Source organism: Mustela lutreola, chromosome 7 (assembly GCF_030435805.1).
Source record: "Mustela lutreola isolate mMusLut2 chromosome 7, mMusLut2.pri, whole genome shotgun sequence".
In the NCBI taxonomy this organism is placed as follows: Eukaryota; Metazoa; Chordata; class Mammalia; order Carnivora; family Mustelidae; genus Mustela; species Mustela lutreola.
The window spans coordinates 57,519,668-57,536,199 of record NC_081296.1 but is presented as its reverse complement, the minus strand read 5'-3'; the positions used below and the strand labels follow the sequence as shown (position 1 = coordinate 57,536,199).

The window sequence follows — 16,532 nt, the reverse complement described above, 5'->3', positions numbered from 1 at the left end:
TAACTCCATGGACTTTTAAGATGAGGACAATGTCTAAGACTTGCTTCTTAAAAAACTCTTTGTTGCTGTGACTGTAAGCTCTCCATGACATTCATCATCTATAACATTTCATTTTCCCTCCTCTTTGGGACATGCATGACCTTTTAGGAATGAACCTTCTGAGCTAGGTGGGTAACAGATGACCCAGTGGCTGATCATCAATGCTTTCCAAGGAAAGATGTTGGTCAAAAGGGAAAAAATATGAAGTGGAAAACCTGGAATGGAATCACTACTGTCAGGAAAAGTGGAACCAGGAGGCTTTTAGGGAAGTGGGGCTTATGTAGATCCATCTCTGCACAGAGCATAAACTTTAAATATAGTTCGTTGCCAAACTGCAACATCTTGGCTTCTTGCAGCCCCGGAAAGCAAACTGGAAATTCAACGGAAATTAGACTCTCTTAGACAATCCTAATTTGGCAAAACAATTTATGTAAATCTTCTTGGACTTCCCCGCCCCCCCTTTTTTTTTTAACATTTTCCCTTCAGCGGAGCACAATTTGGTTTTCCTCCCAAATCCAAGTCTCCCCAAATTGCAATTCCTAAGACCCCCAATAAATTTGTGTTTGCCTTGCATCCTCGTTGCAAATTTTGAACCAATTCAGATACAGGCTCACTTAATTTTATTCTGCAGTTGCAAGATATAAGGTTTAAATTTTTGTCTTTTCAAATTTCTCGCGGTTCGCTCTAGACACAACCCGGAATGGAGTTACAAAGGGTTTCGGCTTGTGACCTGGCTTGTAACCCTCTTCCCGAAGAGGCTTGCTTTTGGGAAACTTCGGCCTTGCAAACGGAAGTGGGGGCTGGGATGCAGTGCTAGAAGCCTCCAGCGGGTGGGGTGGAGCGAGGTCAGGTTCCGTGCAGAGAGAACTCAGATTAAGTAGTTAGCCCAACCTCGGGGGATTGAATCTGGGTGTGTCACCATGGAGATAGGGCTGGCTTTGCGTGTTCGGCTGCCATTGGCTGGGGACTCCGGGCTGGGCTGAGAGCCAGCTGCGAGTAACTGCATTGACTGGGCACCTCGCTCCCGGCCCGTACAGCTCAGCGCGGAGCGGCTCCGCGGACCGCATCCGAGAGGCCAAGGGCGGTCTCTTCCACAGGGCGGCGGCGGCGGCGCCATGGAGAAGCGGTGAGACGGATACCAGGCCCAGGGAATCTGGGAGGGGGAAACTGCTGTCTCCGAGATGTGGAAGCCTAGTACCGGGGCCCCGAGGGGGCCAAGAGGGGGAACGAGTGCCCTGGAAATGCAGAGAGGCTTGGCGGGGAGCCAGGTGTCGCGGCCGCGCGGCGCAGTACTGGGGTGGCAGGAATCGAGCAGGGCTGGCGTCACAGGAGCATGAAGGGGACCCGTGTAGTGTAAATACGGTGTAGTCTACTCGGGAAAGGAACCGGTGTGTTTGTGTGGGTGTGCGCGCGCGCACTGAGATCCAAGTGTCAGGGGGGCGTACGCCCTGTCCCCCAGCCACCCTGACACGCGTACCGGGAAGAGGTCTTCCCACCCCGTGTGCTTTTCACAGATGTACGTTGTAGGGTCTAGGTAAAACTGCGAGGTTTTTTTTTGTTTTTGTTTTTTTTTTTTTGGTGACCGTTTTCAGAGGAGAGATCCTGAAGTCCCACACAGCGCCTCCCTTCCCTTCAAATTGGAGATCCAATTAAAATAACTTCGAGTCCCGGCGCCAGACTGGCTCAGGCGGTAGAGACTCTGTGACTCTTGATCTCAAGAGTCCTGAGTTCAAGCCCCACCTTGGGCGTGGCGCCTAAAGTTTAAGACTTCTAAAATTTGAGAGAAAGAATGCGCGCAGGAGCGGAGGGGAGAGGTAGAGGAACTGGGAGGAGCTGAGTAGGGAGCCCTCGGGGAGACTAGATTAGAGGACCCTGACTTCATGGACTGAGCCTCATGATCCGAATTGAGACTCTTAACCAACTGAGCCATCCAGGCGCGCGTCCCACCTCCTTTTTTTTTTTTTTTTTTTTTTTTAATTAAGTAAGTTGGGGATGGAGTTTCCAAGGAGAGAAGGAAATCCTTACTTATTGAACTGAGCAAAAGATTGCCCATTCCTTCCACCTCGCACCTTGGAAAACTCTGCTTTGGTCCCAGAAATTGCATTCCAAGTCACCAGCATTGGGGATCACAGTAGCTCTTGGATGCACTGAGATCCAGGATGTTCTTGGGGGACTGATGGCCCATGAAGAAGTTGTATAAACTGTTACTAGATATGCTAGATGTCCAGAGCTTCTCACTTTCATTTCTTTTGCACCTCTTGGGGGATTCTATTTGATGAACCATTTCATTGCTTCTTTGCATCATCCTGTGGCCCCAGCCTCATTATCCACCCCCCCCCCCCATCCTTCATCCAGTTACTACCCTGAGAGTAACCTGTTCAACTGTAGAGTCATCTGGTTTCAAAGCCTCTGCTTTTAAATAAAAGATTTCCTTTGAAGGTTTGGTTAGCTGTCTTCAGCTCTGTCACATCTCAGTCCCAGTCGCAGCCCTCCCTCCCCTGCCACCCCATCTTTGTTTTTTTTTTCCAGTTGGGTGTTTGAGAATTGGATTGGAATTGTGAGAAGAATTCTCAGTTGGTTCTTGGGTATGCATGGGTTCTGAGTAAGTGTCTATGGTTAGGTCTTTGAAGAGCAGAGAACCTTGGTGAAGAGTAGGGTGATGGGAGAGAGCAGGGTGGAGAACACAGATGGGGAAAGTAGGAGAAAGGTTCAAGTGCTGTGGTCCTGAACTTTGATTTATGGAGTGTAAGGCCTTTGGAGCTTACTGATAAGTTTCTAAAACATTTTCAGACTGCACCTGTAAGACAGGTGGGGCTGATGACGTTCCTTTGCTTTATACTTGAAACACAGGTTATTTGCTTAACCAGGCAAAATTGAGACTAGAATCCAGTTTGAGTTTGCATTCCTCTAGACCATAAATTCCTAAACCTGGTTTTAGAATCAGAATTACCTAAGACACTTCTGTAAAGAATACAGATCCTCGGGACTCTCCCCAGAATTACGGATCTCTAGGGGTGGGCTTACAGAATTTGTAACCAGCTGCTGTTGAGAAACATGAGGCATTTAGTTCTGTTGGAGCTGTTGATAACCAAAGCTCCTTTTTTGTGCTTAATCTGGTTGCTGGTGGCAAATTACCCTTTGTAATTCCATTGAACAGGATCTGTGTTGGTCTGAGTATCCAGGCAGTATGGATGTGGGGGAAATAACAGGCACATAGAATTTTTTTTAAATTTATTTGACAGACAGAGATCACAAGTAGGCAAAGAGGCACGCAGAGAGAGAGGAGGAAGCAGGCTCCCTGCTGAGCAGAGAGTCCAATGCAGGGCTCGATCCCAGGACCCTGGGATCATGACCTGAGCCGAAGGCAGAGGCTTTAACCCACTGAGCCACCAAGGCGTCCCTGGCACATAGATTTTTATTAGGAGTGTTCCCATTGCCTTTTATCCCTGCCCACAGGGTAGTCTTAATTACATTTTGAGTATCCTCAGTGATAGACTGGATAGAAGGATTCTATTGGGCTTGTCACTGCCCTAAAGAAGTCTTAATCCTGAGACCCAGCCATTTTAGCCTCCTTGATTTGATTATTTTACTGTACTTCTCTGTAGACTCTATGGGCCCTTCCTCTCTAAATCTTTGCCGTAGAGAGAGATACTAAACCTGCCAAGGGTAGCAAAACTGAAGTTGGGGCTTGGGGTCAAGGTGGAAACATAGGTGTCATTAACTTATGCCAGGCTCTGGAATGAGGAGGGAGTTTCCAGCCAGACTTTTTCTCGGTGGGTCTGATTCAGAAAGAGGAGTGGGTGGGTACTTAGTGTGGTATTTCCTGAGAGTAAGGATCGCCCCTCTGGGACTGTTCTTTGTCTAGCTTCTGTGTCTCCTACCACCCTGGCACACCTCCCAGCCTTTTTGCACGGAAAGTCCTTAGTCTGTGTTGGGTTGGGAGAGAAACTTACCTTGATTTTCCTTTTCTCCTAGATTTACGTATGATGATTATCAGGAAACGAGTAAATGGCTTCTGTGCCAAACCAAGCACCGACCTCAAGTGGCGATTATCTGTGGCTCTGGGCTAGGGAATCTGGCCAATAAATTAACGGAGACCCAAAGCTTTGACTACAGCAAGATTCCAAACTTTCCCCAAAGTACAGGTGCTGGCAAGGGTGGGGGAGGAATTGGACCAAGGGATACTGATGAGAAGGCGTGCTTCTTTCATGCCTGCACCTGCTTGGCCTCTACAGCATTTGACTAAGGACAGCTTGTTTAAGAGAGGGGGAAAAGAGGAACACCTGGGTGGCTCAGTTGGTTAAGCATCTGCCTTTGGTTCAGGTCATAATCCCTGGGATCGAGTTCTGCATCAGGCTCCTTGCTCAGTGGGGTCCCTGCTTCTTCCTCTGCTTGCTGCTCCCCCTGCTTGTGCACGCTCTCTCTCTCAATCTGTCTTTAAAAAGGGGGGTGGTGGTGGTGGAAAGAGACCACCATGAATCAGAGTGACTTTAGAAGGAAATACCCCCAAAAGAAATTTTGTAATAGACAGGGCAGGTGTGTGGCAATGGTACCACATGATGACATATTTCCAGTGGTGTAATGATTCTGAATTTCATAAAGCTTTGCAGCATCTCACTCCCATGCTCCTTACCCCCACACACTTTGTAGTCACTGCATCTGCACAGCCCCTCTCATTTCTTTTCAGTCTGCAGATTAAATGGAAAGAGTAGTGCTCCTAGGGACAGTCAGGGAAGCCCTACCATTCCCAGTCTCCCCAGCTCTAGCTCCTGTCCCAGGATAAGGTGCACACTGGTGCCCAATAATAAATGAACACGCAGACTGCCATGTTCCTGTAGACAAAATACACAGATAATGCATGGATACACAAGACCTGATTGACACTCACCTTTTGGAAGGGGAAAGGAGCTGATGTCCCCTATGCACATGGAGCTCTGTGGGGTCTGAGGATGGCATATCCAGCATCTTAATAGCAGCTAGAAAACTCTAAGCCTACCCCTCAGAAAAGAGGCAGGTAGGGAGTACTTGTTGGGCTCATGGGTAGAGTATGCAACTCTTGGTCTCAGGGTTAGGACTTCGAATCCTCTGTTGGGGAAGAGTTTACTTAAAAAGGGAGGAAGCCATGCCTTCAATTTATGAGTAAGGAAAATAACAATTCGGGGTGACGTCCAAATCCTTACTGCTAACATGGGATGGATTTTTGAGTGGGTAAAGATTGCACCTAATGATGCACCTACTTTACAAGATGCCTGGGAGTCACGATCTGCTCCTGCTCGTCCCCTTTCACACTGAGAGTAGGCTCATATGAAAGTAATAAATGAGGCTGGGAAGTTTCTATTACTTGTAAGTAATAAACTGGATTAACCTTCAGGGTTTAAGCCCCCCCACCCCTAACTGTGGGCAACTCCTGGAGCGGCCACGCACTTCCCTTTGCTACTGCTACTCTCCCATGTTGGCTGAACCTCTTAATTTACTGACATTTTTCCATTTACTACCTATGAAACTCTGTTTTCACCTGTGGTTCATGAATTTTAGGTTAGTGACCTTAGCCGGTTCTCTGGGGGAAAAAGAGGGGAGGGCAGATAGACCAGGTAAAATAAGGGCAAGAGTGGTTTATTTGGTTTACTTATTAATTCTCAGATAACTAATATCCATTGATTTGTTTACTCATGTTTTATTTTATTTTATTATTATTATTTTTAAAGATTTTATTTATTTATTTGACAGAAATCACAAGTAGGCAGAGAGGCAGGTAGAGAGAGAGGGGGAAGCAGGCTCCCTACTGAGCAGAGAGCCCGATGCGGGGCTCCATCCCAGGATCCTGGGATCATGACCTGAGCAGAAGGTGGAGGCTTGAACCCACTGAGTCACCCAGGTGCCCCTTACTCATGTTTTAAATTCCTGTCTTCCTTCCCCTTTTCTCTAGGAGTTAAGACTTTGCACAGGTATTTTTCAGACCCTATGAAGCAAGATTGGGAGACCAGAGCACAGAGGTGGGAATGGGGGGTTGGGGAAAGAAAGATTAAAAAGAGGGGGAGGGTAGGGCATCTGGGTGGCTCAGAGCCACCCAGACTCTGACTCTGACTCCTGGTTTCAGCTCAGGTCTGATCTCAGAGCTGTGAGATGGAGCCCAGAATCCTGCTGACTTTCAGTGGGAATTTTGCTTAAGACTCTCTCTCTCTCTGACCCTCCCCCTGTGCACCCTCTCTCTCTCAAATAAATAAATCCTTAAAAAAAGAGAGAGAGAGAAGGCAAAGGGCAAAGTTTTCTTTATCAACCTATTTTTTTATACTTTCGTTTTCCTAGCTCTGTTATCTCTGCTCTATTACTGGCAGGTTTTTTACTTTTTTTTATAAGCTCTTCTGTCTCTGACCATCCATCAACTTTTCCTCTTGATTTTGGTTCCTCTCTCACACCACCCATTGCCTCTTGGTTAGGTGGTCTAGTCCATTAGAGGAGAAATGCCAGAGAAGGGAAATGGTAATAGTGGTTCTTATGTCTGTGTGGGGAGTTATTTGGCACTCCCACATCCCTGCAGGCCCCATTAGGGGCCTGTATTCCTACACGATGGTTTTGTGGGTCATAATGGAGGTGACTTAGATGGGTCCAAACTCTGCCCATTTGCCTGCTGGTCAGTAGCCTCTTTAGGAAGCTAGAATATACCATGAGCTCCCTTTTAAGAGTCAATTAAACCATGGTTTAGTTAGGGTAAGAAATAAGAAGAGGGGTACCTGGGTGTCGCATTCAGTTAAGTGTCTGCCTTCAGCTCAGGTCATGATCCCAGGGTCCTGGGATTGAGCCCCTCGTCAGGCTCCTTGCTCAGTTGGGAGCCTGCTTCTCCCTCTGCCTGCCGCTCCCCCTGCTTGTGCTGTCTCTCTCTCTCTCTGTCTCTCTGTGTCAAAGGAATAAATAAAATCTTTATTTTATTTATTCCTTTGACAGAGAGAGAGAGGTCACAAATAGGCAGAGCAGCAGGCAGAGATAGAGGGGGATGCAGGCTCCCTGCTGAGCAGAGAGCCCGATGTGGGGCTCGATCTCAGGACCCTGAGATCACGACCTGAGCCGAAGGCAGAGGCTTAACCCACTGAGCCACCCAGAAAGACATTTTGAGAATTTTTAAATTTTTGGAAAAGTAATATGTAATGACTACATTTACTGCAGTCATTATTTCCCACTTACTCTTATTTTTTACTCACTTTCATTCTCTTGTGGTATGGCCTTCTTATCCTTTTGAAGTTTCTTAAAAAAAAAAAAACCCTCCTTCTTTTCCTTTGCTACATGCATGCTTCACATTGAACATCCTTACTCCCATAGCCCCAATCTCAAGATGTATTTATATGCTTATTTGTAGGCTTATGATTGATTTATTTCTGTCTTTGCCAGACTTCAGCTTTCTGAAAGCAGAGAGAAGAATGTTTTCTTTGGCTTAATTACATCCTCACATGTTGGGCGCAATGAGTTGGCTGGTAGTGGGTGCTCGTTCAGTGGATATGTATCCTATGAAGGCATCACCCTATTCTTTCTCCTTTCTGTTTTGCATACAGTGCCAGGTCACGCTGGTCGACTGGTGTTTGGATTCCTGAATGGCAAGGCCTGTGTGGTGATGCAGGGCAGATTCCACATGTACGAAGGCTACTCGATCTGGAAGGTAAGTCAGGTCAAAGCCTGGATGGATCTGGAAGGAGAGGGAGAGAGTTCTTAATCCTATTTTATTACCTAGATTCCTGGGCTAGATAGGTTTTAGGCCTTTCCTTTCTCTTCTTTCCTGATCTGTATCTTGCCTATCTGTGTGAGTGGGTTGGTGACATTGTTAAGAACACTTTATGGTCTTTTGTCTTGTGCTTTGTAAGGTGACATTCCCAGTGAGGGTCTTCTACCTTATGGGTGTGGACACCCTAGTGGTCACCAATGCAGCTGGAGGACTCAACCCTGAGTTTGAGGTCGGAGATATCATGCTAATCCGTGATCACATCAACTTACCTGGCTTCAGTGGTGTGAATCCTCTTATGGGGCCCAATGATGAAAGGTGTGTATCTTGCTTTGTAATTTTTTTTATAGCTGGGTAAGGTTTAAGGATTTGTCTGGAAATCAGGAGCGGGCTCATGTGGTTCCAGGAATCTGAGATTCTAACCTGTGCTCTAGGTTCGGACTTCGTTTCCCTGCCATGTCCAATGCCTATGACCGGGATATGAGGCAGAAGGCTCACAGTGCCTGGAAACAGATGGGGGAGCAGAGAGAGCTAAAGGAAGGCACCTATGTGATGCTGGCAGGCCCCTCCTTTGAGACTGTGGCAGAGTGTGGGCTGCTGCAGAAGCTGGGGGCAGATGCTGTTGGTGAGCAGGGGAACTTTGGCTGGAGGCTCAAAGAGGGAGGGGCGTGGTAAAAATAGGGATGGAAAGGAGTAAAAAATGATAGACCTCAATGGTGAATTGGGAGAGGATCTAACTTAAGGGAAGATTGAGTTAAAGTGATTTGAAAGGTGTTGAGATTTGGTGTCTTGTCAGCATTAAACCTCCCCACCAAGCACCTCGGGCTTTAACAGCCGTAATGCTAATGACCCATCCATGATTCCATGACTACTTCTAAAGATTATTCTAAAAAAATAGTATTATAGACCACTTTGTGTACCTCTGGCTAGAAGATGGAACCTCATCCTTAGAATTGACTTCAGAATAACCAGAAACAGATAGAGAAGTAATCGTAGTGTTTATAAGTGATGTGTAAGGCCCTCTGAGGCCCCACTCACTGAAGCAATACAGAACAACCCAAGCCAGACAGGAAATTAGCTGCTTCTCTGGATGATTTTTTGAGATACTAAATTGTCAATGAGGTAATGAATGGAGATGAGGCCAGAGGGTGAGGAAAATAGTCCTTTGAGGATCCTGATGGTTGATTTCCTCTCTCTCCTCATCAGGCATGAGCACAGTTCCAGAAGTTATAGTTGCAAGGCACTGTGGACTTCGAGTCTTTGGCTTCTCCCTCATCACTAACAAAGTCATCTTGGATTATGAAACCAAGGAGAAGGCCAATCATGAGGAAGTACTGGAGGCTGGAAGACAAGCTGCAGAAAAGTTGGAACAGTTTGTCTCTGTTCTTATGGCCAGTATCCCACCACCTGCCAAAGCCTGTGAGCTGGAGTGATCTGGCCTTTCCCTAATGGGATCCAAGTAGCTGCTGTCTACTTTGGTCCCTTGCTGGGGTCACGTGCCTCTGCCCTTCAGTAGTAGGAGAAAGGAGAGGAAGATCCCTGTCCTTCACCTTCACCATTTCTCCCACCAGACCATTCTGCGCAGGCTTTTTTTATCGTTACCTCAAATCATTTATCAGTTCCCTACCCTCTTCTTCAGGAGCTAGAGCCCAGCCCTTGCTGTGTCTATGGCGGGGGTGTGACCTGGGCTGTTGAACTTGGCACAGTAGCTACTGCTGTCCTTCTGATGTAATGCATTCACATTCCTGGGGACTCAGTTCTGACTCCTCCAAAGCAGGAGAGCCCCCTGTAAGGGCCATCACAGTCCAATACCCCTAGGACTTTTGTATTCCCATATTTTGAGAATAAAAAGAAAGATGAAATAATTCCTTCATTTTTATGTGGTTTGGGATGAGGGTAGGGGCACAGGCCCAGTTTGGCATCAGAGGTTGAGATCCCATGTCTTGTGTGACTATCTGCTTCTAAGACAAGTGGCGAAGAACTGAGATGGGTGGCGTGTGACTGCATGGAAGCATGAGGAGAGCCAAGACGGGAAGATACAGATGTTAGAAGGTAAAGAAGGAAGGGCTAACATCTGGCACAAGACGGCCCCTTTCTTCAGACCAGTCTTGCCTCTGTCCTTTGCCTTCTGATTGCTTCATGCCCTGTCTACACTCTGATGAATATCTGAATTGCTTCACTGGTCTCAGCTGTTCCACAGTTGGCTATTTTCTTCTTATGCCCTGATGATATTTCTTGTTGGTTTCTTTCTCTCCCTTACCCTAACTTGTGCCATAATTAATGGCAACCCTACATTCCCTCTCTGCATTCTGGCAATGCTGTGGCAAATACCTCTTTCTCTGCTACCAGTCATCCCGCTGCAGGTTCGAGTCCTGCCAGCGCCAGGCAAACCTGTGAAGTTAGTCATACTTCACTTCTCTTTGCGCACCTCCTTTTCTCCTAGTATTTCATTCCTGGGTTCTAATCTTTCTCCTCACTTTTGCTTGCTCAGAAAACCCCAGTGACCCAACATCCAGGCATTTGCTGGTTCATTGCACTATTCTATCCACTCACCAGTTTGCATTCAGCTGGCCGGTGAGTTGCAAAACCACGCTACTCTCCCAGACCTCTTTGCCTTTTGAGGAAAGGTGGAATTGGATGAGCCACTAATAGTAGTGAATGTCAGTTGTCCATTGAAAACTTTTAAAGCCTCTCAAATCATCCTTTGTTTGGTAACTGACCTACCTACCTGAACCCAGCACAAAGAAAAGGTATCCTGGAATGGCCCTATCCCCACTCTCTATCTCGTCTATTTTTTGTACATCCACTGGCTCTAAACCCTACCTGGACCTTCAGGTACTCTGCTGGTGTATGCCACGCGCCCGTGAGAGAGCTGGCTTAGAGGGAAGTACTGTGTGTCCTTCAGATACGTATGTTAACTGTAACTTGTTGATCTAATGAGATGGTTCATAAACATTTTTTTATCAAGTTAGTGAATTATAACACCCTCAGCCAAGAAAATATTAAATTAAAAATATAAAAGTCCTCTTAACTGCCCTTCAATCTTAAGAGAGATGCATTTATGAAACCATTAACTGTTAATACAAGATGATGTAGAATGTGTAAAAGTTACATAAAATGGGAGCCCAACGGATATACTCGTTGTATACTCTGGACCTTAAAGATTGGGTTGTTTCATGAAAACTTTGAGTTTAGCCCTAAAGGATGGAAGAGAGGAAAAGGTTTTCATAATCAGGTAAGCCAAAGCACAGAGCTATAAAAAGTACTAGACATGTTCATGGGTCATTGTCACAACAAGTATAATGAGGACAGAAAACATGAGGGTTCTAATGAGACACGGGCAAACATACTTGGAGGTTAGAAAGGGAAAGCATTTGTTGCTTGGCTTTCCTACCCCTGATCTGCCTCATGGTGAGATGGCTCGGGAATGAGAACGGTGCCATCTAAAAAATAGGTCCCAGAGAGATTCAAATGGAATTGTTAGACACACCTTTAGCCTTTTAAATGTAGTAGATGGGTTTGCCCATTTACCCTGTAAAGGGTGTCATGTATTTAATGATAAAATACTAGATTCAAGGGTTTCTGGGTGGCTTAGTCGATGAAGTGTCTGCTTTCCGGCTCAGATTGTGATCCCAGAGTTCTGGGATCCACCCTCCCTCCCTGTTCCCAGGTTCCCTGCTCATGGGGGAGCCTGCTTCTCCCTCCCTCTATGCCCCTCCTCCTCTCTCAGATAAATAAAATCCTTTTATTTTTTTAAAGATTTTATTTATTTATTTGACAGAGATCACAAGCAGTCAGAAAGGCAGGCAGAGAGAGAGTGGGAAGCAGGCTCCTTGCTGAACAGAGAGCCCAAAATGGGGCTCAATCCCAGGACCCTGAGATCAGAACCCGAGCCAAAGGCAGAGGCTTAACCCACTGAGCCACCCAGGCATCCATATAAGTAAAATTTTAAAAGAAGAATAAAAGCAACTTTATTAATTTAATTTATGTATAATATTTATCCATTTTTTAAAAAATATTTTATTTATTTATTTGACAGAGAGAGATCACAAGTAGGCAGAGAGGCAGGCAGAGAGAGAGAGAGGAGGAAGCAGGCTCCCCGCTGAGCAGAGAGCCCGATGCGGGACCCGATCCCAGGACCCTGAGATCATGACCTGAGCCAAAGGCAGCGGCCCAATCCACTGAGCCACCCAGGCGCCCAATATTTATCCATTTAAAGTAAATAATTGATTGGTGTTTAGTATTTTCACAGGTCAGTATAATCATCCCCACAGGAAATTAAAGAATATTTTAAGCAACTCAGAAGGAAACCTTGTACCTTTTAGCTACTATGCCCTCAACATTCCCTAACCCAAGCAACCATTAGTCTAGTTTCTGCTCTATAGATAGAATTATCTTGGACCTTTATATGAAGGGAATTGTATATAGAATCATGTGGACTTTGTATCTGGCTTCTTTCACTTAGCATGTTTTCAAGGTTCTTCTGGGTTACAGCCTCTGTCAGTACCTCGTTTCTTTTTATAACCAAGGAATAGTCCATAGCATGGGTACACTGCATTTTATCAAGTATCTTCAAAGTGCCAACGAACTCAACCCAAACTGAATGGATCAGTTTAGGTGAGCAAGAGAATAAAGCAAAAGTCAAGGAAGGAGGTCTGGGAAGATAACTCAGAGAAGGGTAGTTCTCAGAAACAGTCTGTGATGAGACTTACTCTCTAGAGGTGCCTGCAAAATAGATTTAAAAGAAAAAGATTTTATTTATTTGAGAGACAGAGCACAAGCAAGGGAAAGCTGAGGGGCAAAGGGAGAAACAGACACGGGGCTCAATCCCAGGGTCCTGAGATCATGACCTGAATGGAAGGCAGATGCTTAACTGACCGAGCCACCTAGGCACCCCCCAAAATTGATTTTCTTTAATCTCAGGATAGGTGTCAAAACACACATTTCAAGGCAGGCTTTTCTGCCCTGGCCATATCATGGTCACCTTTATCAACACCAATAATGTTTATTAATCATGTACTTTGTACAGAACATTGTCCTACAAACCATGAAATAAATTGGCAAAAGGACAAAGGGCTTCCAATCTAAATCGGATATTGGATACGTGGGTGAAAGAAAAGCTGAATCATTTGTGTCCTCTACACCTACTTTTAGTCTTTTCCTACGATGTCCGTATTTGGAAAATTTTTGAAAAAGGAATAATGTGTGAAAAGTAGCCTGTGCTAAGTGCCAATGCTAAAAGGTACTACAGGGATTCAGAGAACCAGCATGGGATGAGGAGTGGGAAGGGGCAGTGAGACTTGAGTTAGGCCCTACAGGAAAAATAGGTGAAGAGGGTATTGCACTCCAGGGAAGGCACTCCGTGAAGGTAGATTGAGGAATGTTTGATCACTGAACAGAACAAAATGGCAGAATTGAAGAAACCATGAGTGGGAACAGTGGGAGATAAGTGAACAAAGCTAGATTGTTCAGGGGTCCAATTCCAGGCTAAGGAGTGAAAATCTTCATTTAGGAAAAAAAAGAAGGCTTTTTAAGTAGGGACTGATGGGTGAAAATCATGCTACTGTTCTGATGGACAGAAGCCAAATTGGAAGCTTTGGCTTCCTTTCGGGCTGTTTTGATGGTAGAAAGAACTTCCACCCCAAACTCGCTGAATATAATAACATCACCGGTAGCATTAAGTATTTAACCAAATTGGTCTTTTGTAGTGCTTAAAAGACTACACTGTTATAAAATAAAATGTAAAGGTAAAAGTGCAAGCAATTTAGCAATGAAAATATACACTTAAGTCAAATTAGTGGTTTTCATTTTTTTTACATTAAAACTTTGAGCACATAGTTTAAAACTTAAGCAACATAAGATGCATACAGTGAGGGGCACCTGGGTGACTGTCATTAAGCATCTGCCTTTGGCTCAGGTCATGATTCCAGGCTCCTGGAAGCCGGGAGCCTGCTTCTACCTCTACCACTCCCTCTGCTTGCATTCCCTCTCACTCTCTCTCTCTCTCTCTCTGTCAAATAAATAAATAAAAATCTAAAAAAAAAGAAAAGTTGCCTGCAGTGAAGTTTCACTTGCATCCTGTCCTCCATCTGCCTTTCCTTCCCCACCCCACTGGTAACCACTTTAGTTTTCTGTGCATTCTTCCAGGATTTATAAAAAATATAAGCAAATGTAAATATATGTTCTCATTTTTACCTCCTATTATCCATGGAAGCTAATAGGTTATATATATTGTCCTGCATCTTGCTATTTTCTTTCTTCGTTCTCTTTTAAGATTTTATCTATTTGTGAAAGAGAGAGATTGCTGTTTTATGTCTTGAGATGTTTTGCATGTACTATACACGTATCAGTGTGCTTTTTTGATGACTAGGTCAGCACTGTCAAGGGTACATGTCTGTCACCTCAAGTTTTTTTAGAAGCAAAGGAAGAATATGGCCTTGATGTTTTTTAGCCACTGTCCAGGCTATTTGTTGATCGCCAATAGGAATAGAGACCCAGATAATACCACCTGCCATCCCTTTAAAAACAAGAAGGTCGGGGAGAACAGAACTGTTCTTTCTGTGTTGTGCCCTCTGTCTAGATCTGATTTGGCTTAGATTTGCATTTTTTTCTTTGTAAACAGGCATCTGCTCTTCCTAACTACTTTGTGTTTCTAAAGGAGATCGTTTGAACAAACACTGGCTCTCTGCCTGGTGTTTCTGTTATTGTGAACTTGGACTCTAATGAAAATGGAATATTTCCAGTCCTTAGCCTTTTTGCCAGATTTTTTGTTTTGGACTCCATTAGACTTGACATTGTTTGGAATGAATCCTTATTCTCAGTATTTAGGTCGAAGACCTCCCCTGCCCCTTCCATTTGGTTTTCATATTCAACTCACGTCCATTCTGAGTTTTTTCATTGTGGGAAGCTTATTATCTCAACAGCCACTCTCTCTTTTTTCCTTGCTTTCTCTCTCTTTTTTTTTTTAAAGGCAAGATTTTTTTTTTTAAGATTTTATTTATTTATTTGACAGAGAGAGATCACAAGTAGACAGAGAGGCAGGCAGAGAGAGAGAGAGAAAGAGAGAGAGAAGCAGGCTCCCCGTTGAGCAGAGAGCCTGATGTGGGACTCGATCCCAGGACCCTGAGATCATGACCTGTGGCAGCTGCTTAACCCACTGAGCCACCCAGGCACCCCTGCTTTCTATCTCTTTGTTACTCATTTTTAAAATGCCGTTTTGTTTGTTGGCTATTTGATTTTGGCCTTAGACTTCCTTTTTCTTATTTTATTTTGAAGGGTCCGAGAGATGCCTTATGCAGCAAACCCTGTCCTGCAGTGGTATTGTGTATTGTGTAACCCTTAGACACATGAGGAGTCACCATCCAAGGAGGGGCTTTTGGCAGTCACACTCATTTATGAGACAACTAGGGTCGACATAGTCTAATGTGACCCTCGCTTACTTGGGAGTTTTCGGTAACAGTGCACTCTTCTGGTAAAGACATTGGAGTCAGGATGTTTGTAGTCCCATCTGAGTTGGAAAATGTGTTCATTTCTCTGATTGAGCTATTTTTTGCCCTTTGGATAAATAATCCTGCTTGGTTTTTTCTTCAAAGGATATCTGGGTCAGTTCTTGTCATCAGTCTGCACCTAGTAGGGCATTCAGATAACCAGAACTTTGACCTGATGATCCTGCATTACATTTGTCCATTTTTTTTTCCATTTATTTTGAACTTTGTCCTTTTATAATGAGATTATTAAGCCAGAAATGCTGGCGTGTGTGGGTGTGCATATGTGTGCATATATGCATATGTGCAAAAACCAAAATTATCAACTTAAAAACTCTTGTCTGCCCATGAAAACTTGAAAAAACTTGAAGTTTCCCAATGTCTCAGACAGGGCACTCTTCAAATGTAAGTTTCTGGGCTGCGCCGCAGGGAAAAAGATGAACAAGGAAGGTATGTTTATTCACTTATGTTCCAGAGATTAAGGAACAGAGAAGAATGAGACAATATGCCTGTCTTTGTGGAGCTTACCTTAAATTGGGGGAGTCAATTTACAAATAAATACAAATGTAAAGAAATCTAAGGAAATGGTAAGGGTTAAGAAAAAATAAAGTGAGGGAAATGGATAGTAATAGAGGAAGGAAAGGCAAGTCAAAACTACAGTGAGATACCATTTCACACTCAGCAGAATGTCTACAATAAGGCAGACATTAACCAGTGTTGGCAAGGAGACAGAAACAGGAACGGTCATGCATCGCTCACTGGTGGGAAGGTAATAGGGTGTTGCCACAAAACAGTTTGGCAGTTTCTCAAGAAGTTAAGCACAAAATTACCATATGGCCCAGCAATTTCACTTCTAGGTATCTACCAAAGAGAAATAAAAACATAACCACCCAGGGGTGCTTGGCAGGCTCAGTTGAAAAAAAATAAAAAAAGAAAAAAACAATATCCATTAAAGACTTACACACAAATGTTCACAGCAACATTAGTCGTAATAAAAAATGAAATAATTGGTGAACAAAAAATATATATCCATACAATGTAATACCATTCAGCTATAAGAAGAAACAAACTACCCACACTGTTCTTGTCATGGATGAACCTCAAGAACCTGCTGAGTAAAATAATTAGATACAAAAGAATCATTCTATGATTCTGTTTATATGAAATTCCAGGAAAGACAAACTTGTGGAGACAGAAAGTAGATAGTGGTTTCCTGGGGTCCAGGGTGGAAATGGAAATGAAAGAAGCATAAGGGATCTTAGGGGATGAGAACAGAACAAATGGGTGCATTGCTAGTAACG

General features: G+C 44.4%; 1 protein-coding gene and 1 non-coding gene across 2 annotated transcripts; both read left to right on the top strand.

Annotated features, from left to right (window-relative positions):
* Positions 1 to 982: 982 nt before the first annotated feature.
* On the top strand, positions 983 to 9,612 carry PNP (purine nucleoside phosphorylase). The gene is made up of 6 exons (XM_059181035.1): positions 983 to 1,165; positions 4,015 to 4,184; positions 7,584 to 7,687; positions 7,890 to 8,065; positions 8,182 to 8,372; positions 8,954 to 9,612. Exons 1-6 carry the CDS (start codon positions 1,155 to 1,157, stop codon positions 9,178 to 9,180), a joined length of 879 nt encoding a protein of 292 aa, XP_059037018.1. The 5' UTR covers positions 983 to 1,154; the 3' UTR covers positions 9,181 to 9,612.
* On the top strand, positions 5,162 to 5,309 carry LOC131837325 (U12 minor spliceosomal RNA). Its single transcript, XR_009355976.1, has one exon. It is a non-coding gene; the product is annotated as a U12 minor spliceosomal RNA (small nuclear RNA).
* Positions 9,613 to 16,532: the final 6,920 nt, after the last annotated feature.

Coding starts and splice junctions, on each gene's coding strand:
- PNP (XM_059181035.1), top strand. Junction 7,688..7,889: donor AAGGCTACTCGATCTGGAAG/GTAAGTCAGGTC, acceptor GTGCTTTGTAAG/GTGACATTCCCAGTGAGGGT. Junction 8,066..8,181: donor ATGGGGCCCAATGATGAAAG/GTGTGTATCTTG, acceptor CCTGTGCTCTAG/GTTCGGACTTCGTTTCCCTG.